General features: G+C 47.2%; 1 protein-coding gene across 1 annotated transcript; it reads right to left on the minus strand.

Annotated features, from left to right (window-relative positions):
• Positions 1–1,067: 1,067 nt before the first annotated feature.
• On the minus strand, positions 1,068–4,891 carry CER1 (cerberus 1, DAN family BMP antagonist). The gene is made up of 2 exons (XM_004706610.1): positions 4,385–4,891; positions 1,068–1,388 (listed from the first exon to the last, which is right to left on the minus strand). Exons 1-2 carry the CDS (start codon positions 4,889–4,891, stop codon positions 1,068–1,070), a joined length of 828 nt encoding a protein of 275 aa, XP_004706667.1.
• Between the last annotated feature and the right edge of the window lie 391 nt (positions 4,892–5,282).

The raw sequence follows: 5,282 nt of genomic DNA on the forward strand, positions 1-5,282 counted from the left end.
AAATGCTTCTAGCTAACCAATCTCCTGAGAGCGTCTCTCCATCTTGAGACAGACGAAAGACAGGAGAATCACATCTTAGACATTGGAACGCCACCAAAGGTTGTCGGACTGCTTCTTACATTAAACTTTTCAACCTTAAAATCTTCGGAATAGTTTCAGAGCTTGCCACGGCAGCATTTGCTGAACGAAATTTGTAATACAATGGGTTTCCACAGGAGCAAAATAACAGTTTTCCCAACACAGACGCTTTGCTGACTACCTCATTAAAAAACGCAGGACTGAAAGCATGTCACCTGGGACTGGTGTCAATTTTTACAAAATTATTGGAGGTTTATTGGACTTGCCGTGGACGGAAAGACTCTTGAGTTGTCCTTCCAACCTGGTCCTGGCTGCCTGTCTCCCTGTTTGGCTACTGGTCCCTGATTGTTCCTAGTCCCTGAGTGAACCCCTGAAAACCCCTCCAAGCCTCTTCTTGAATCAACATTGGAGAGTAGCAAAACCAAGGGGGCAGTGGAGTGAGTTACTCCTTTCACCTGCGAAAATAGTTAACCATCTCACATTAGTCACATTCTACATCACTAAATGCCATGGCGACACTACGAGGACTGGTCTCTAACGAGATCTCAAGGTTTTGTTCTTGCTTTCATGTTTTTGTTGTTTTGGGGTTTTTTTTGCTGGGCCTTCTATTAAAGAAGCCCATTGTTGTTGTTGTGTGTTGTTGTTGCTTTGTTTCATTTTCTTCTTTAGCTGGAGAAAATTTACCAAAACATGGATGTGAGATCCTGGCACAATCGCTGGGGAAAGGATTCCAGCAATCGCCTGGGTCCATCCCGTCCTTTGTAGGGGACGCCTGGAGGAGGCCCAAGCTTCTCTGAGTGGCTGTGAGAAACCTGCCACCAATGAGTAGGAGACCCAAGATTAGATAGATTCCAAGTGTGGACTGCTAACTGGCCCACGATGAATATCCTCCAGAGAGTTCTATCTTACAACTACTTTTTAAATCACCTGACCCTTAAAATACATGCACCTGCTGAACAGTCTCAGACTAACCATCAGCAACTGTGTTGTTATGGTTTTGCTCTTGAAGTGGAGATTCTCGGAATAAAGGAATCCTGGGCATGGACTTCCGCTTGAGAGCCAGCGTGCTCATCTCCATGGTCCGTCTTTACCTGGCACTGGCACTCCTCCACCAGCATCACCACCTTGACCACGGGCGCCAGGCCAGTGCAGTTCAGTGGCAAGTGCATCATGGTGAACTTGGTAGGCAGGCAGTGGGAGCAGAAGACAGGGGCCCGGTGCCCAGCTCCAGGAAGATGAGCAGACCCACACTTGCCAAAGCAAAGGTGGTTCTGGACAACGGCTTTCTCACAGTCTTCGTGGGTAATAGTCTAAAAGGCAAACACATTTCCTTAAATTAGCTTCACTCCTTTCATTAGCACACACCACACAGATGCTATAGCATGTAAGGCTAGAGACAAGTTAGACGAAAGTTTCAAAAGCTTTCCAGATTTTGACACATTTGGCCATGATGGCATCAAGGGCACAGCTAAACTGTCCCAACCAAACGTTATGGAGTGAATTCATCGATGAAAAAGAAAGCCCCCATCAGGTCAACTCTGCCTGGTGGCACACGCATGTGTGCATGGGTATCAGAATAGAATGATGCTCCCTGGGGTTTCCAAGGGCTGCTTTTTCAGAAGTTGGCTGCCAGGTCTTTCCAGCCTCCTCTGGGTGGATTTGAACTTTCGGGTTAGCAGTTGAGAGCGTTACCCATGTATGCCATTCAGGACCGCCAGATGAAGAAGCTAGGATTTGGGAAATGCCAAGGTTAATCGGAAAATAACATAGTCTATACTTTGAAAGTTGGACTTTAAGAAATATTGTCCAATTGCATTCGACCAGTTGGAAAAATGCTAATGGCTAGCTTCTGATATGGTTACTGTGCCTTGCCTGTGTGTGTCTCGTATTCCATTGTGCATAATGGGCTCTCAGGATATGCTCGCTGACATGATCACAGAGTAAATCAGAACACCATGAATCTTAATTCGATTCTATTCCATTTACATTCCACGGGCCCTGGGGGTGCTGTCAGGAAAGCTAAGTGAAATGTCAATGGTTCAAACCCACAAGTTGCTCTGTGGGAGAACGTTGAGGCTGTGTGCCTCCCGTCAAGATTTTCAAGCATGGAAAACCCTAGAAGGTCACGAGGAGGCAGACCCGGTTTTATGGCAGAGGGTTGGTTTGGGTTTGGAGTAGTACCTTTGGGGCTCTGCTGGTACCATCGGTTAAGCACTGAGCCGCTAACAGCAAGGTGGATGATTGAAACCCACCAGCCACTCCATGGAAGAAAGACGAGGCTTTCTGCTCCCATACAGATGTGCCGTCTCAGAACCCTAGGCTTCCAAGATGTAATGAGTTGGAATAGGCTCCATGGCTTTGGACTTGACCTTTTGGTGGTTCATTCAAAGGAACCCAGTGTTGCAGAGGTTAAGCCCTTGTCTGCTGAACAAGACCTCAAGGGTGTAAACCCGCCTGCTGCGCAGTGGGAGAAAGATGTGACAGCTGCTTCTGTGGATTCTTACTGCCCTTGAGTCGATTCTGACTCATAGTGACCGACAGGGCCAGGGAGACCTGCTCTGGTGGGTTTCCAAGACTGAAACGCTGAAAGTCTGCCCTTTGTCCTGTGGAGTGGCAGGTGGTTTTGAACTGCTGACCTTGTATTAGCGGCCCAAGGCCTAACCACTACACTATAATGGCTGGCTTGCTGGCTTGCTTGATTTCTTCCTTTTGTAAATCATTTTATTGGGGGCTCTTACAGCTCTTATAATAACCCATACATCCATGCCCACCAGGGCTCTTTCTGTAAAGATTACAGTCTTGGAACTCTGTTGAGTAGTTCTACTCTCTCTTCACAGGGCCACTGTGAGACAGACCCTGCCTAAAGGCAACGGTCTGGTTGGGGGGACTACATTCAACTCCGGAGAAAAGTTCCAACACATATACCTGTGGATCACCTTGCCTCTCACATAACCCTGGACACCTCGTTTTATGTGCCCTTTGAAATAGGCCAGAGTCAGACACTTTAATGTTCATGTAATTAGCAATGGTATCCAAATGAATACTTTCAAAGGAAATTTGATCGACTGAGTCTTTGAAGCAATTTTCAAAATTGCTTATGAGCCAACAAAACAGTTATTATTATTTGATAATTGACTTGCTATTGCTACATAGCCTTGTCTTTCAAGTAGACTATTTAAGTGACTTCATAATATTACTGCCCACTTTATTGGGTAGCATGACTGTACAATAACATTTTCCTCTGCCCTGGGTTGTTTCTGGTTCAATGGCCTTAATATTTAAGGATCTGATGTAATAGTTCCATTTTAATCTAATATTTCATGGGTAGGAGCTGCCCAGACTTCAGAAAGGAGATAGTCTGTCGCTGCCATCGAGTTGATTCTGAGTCACAGTGACCTTGTGGGACAGAGAAAAGGGCCTCTTTGGTTTTCCAAGACTTGAAATCTTCATAGGAGTAGACAGCCCCATCTTCCTCCTGTGGAGCAGTTGGTGGGTTCAAACCACTGACCTTTGGATTAGCAGCTCAATACATCACCCACTCCTCTACTAGAGAATGTCCCTTTGCCTTAGTTGATTTGGAATTGATCACGATCACCAAACATCAGTCCATGGAACAGGACTTAGGAGATAGGTGCTTAGAAGGGATGGAGGTGTCATTTCACATTAAGATTTTCCTCTTTTTGAAAGTTTATAAGAAAATAACACAAACCCAGCTTGTTTGTTTCTGCCTATGTTAGTAAGAGAAATGACATGGTAACTTTCATCGGAGGACTTGGACATAATCTATAAACCTATAAGGTAGTTTGGTGTGACAGAGGAAGCTGGCGACTACCATCAATATGTGTGTGGATGTTCAGAGAGGGGTTCGATGTGCAGATATGCAGATATGCTATCTTATCTACAGATGTGTCCAGCCGCTCCGGCTCCTGTCCGTAGGTTAGCATGATAACTGGAGAGACATGGTGGCGATGTGCCAATTCCCAGCTTCCCAAATGAGAGTGCACTATCACCTGGGTAATCTACCCTCCAAATAAAAACACAGAAATAAAATTCCACAAAACAAAGCAAAGTACAAATTATTTCTGGGCAGTGCAGCGCCTCCCCCTCCCTTCTCATAGCATTTCCAGAAGACCCAGAAGCAGAGGAAATTTAGAAAGTCCGACTATGTTTTGCCAAATCCTCTGATGCCTGCCCAAAGACTCAATCAAGGAGCTGGACTCTTCTCGGGCTCTTTCCCACTAACTACGCTTGCAGCACTCCACAGTCCTCTTGTGGTCGCCCACCCCCCTGCCCCCGCAACACATACCTGGCTGAAGGGCACCGTCCGGCAAGTCTCCCGATGCACTTCGTGGCTTTTGATGGGCAGGATGACCCCATGAGAAGCGGGGCTCTTTCTGAACATGAAGTAGTGCCAGAATTTTTTGGCCTCTTCCCGAAGTGGAGATTTCTCCAGTTCCCTGCTGTCCACTGGCTCTGTGCGAGCCTGGGCCCTTGGAGGAAAGCGCTCACTGGCAGAATCCTCAGGCAGGTGGGCTTCTCTCTCAGGCTGCTTCCAGAACTTGCCAAACCTGGACAGCATCTTCTCCCTCTGCTTCTGGCCTTCGGTGGCTGGCCTGGGACCCACCAGGTGTGGCATTGCCACAAACAGATCTGGCTTCTCCTCGGAGTCCTCGTGGTCGTCCACGGGGAGCTCTCTGCGACTCCTTCCCGCAAGGGTTAGCGAGAGAGACGGCGGACTCTGGCAGCCACCTTGGCCCTGGCCTGCCTTCCCTAAAGGCAGGAACACTAGCAGCTGAAGTAGTAGGAGATGCATGCTGTGGAGACTCCAAGCTTCTGTTCAGATCTGGAGACGGGGAGGCTCGGAGAGGCTTGGGATGCTCTGTTTCTGCAGATGTCAAACAAGGAAATGCTATATATAGGTACCTGCTTTGTGGGATGAGGAGGCAGGTGTCAGTAGCCAGGCAGAGTAAACACATTTATTGTTTGCTTGAATTATGTAGTGCTAATGGCATCCCACATTCACTTGAGGGTTTTGTGTATTTTAGTCGATCCAAGTGAAAGCCGGGAATCCAGGGGGTAATTAGCTGATAGTTTAACTGCCGTCTGAGATTTAAAGAGCAGTATTAGCCAAAACAACAGTCTTGGCCCCAATTCCCCCTCACTGTTGTTCGAAGGACCAGAGTCAACATTTGTTGTGCATCACA

Source organism: Echinops telfairi, unplaced genomic scaffold, assembly GCF_000313985.2.
Source record: "Echinops telfairi isolate 266 unplaced genomic scaffold, ASM31398v2 ScPeMD7_25;HRSCAF=90, whole genome shotgun sequence".
NCBI classification, from domain to species: domain Eukaryota; kingdom Metazoa; phylum Chordata; class Mammalia; order Afrosoricida; family Tenrecidae; genus Echinops; species Echinops telfairi.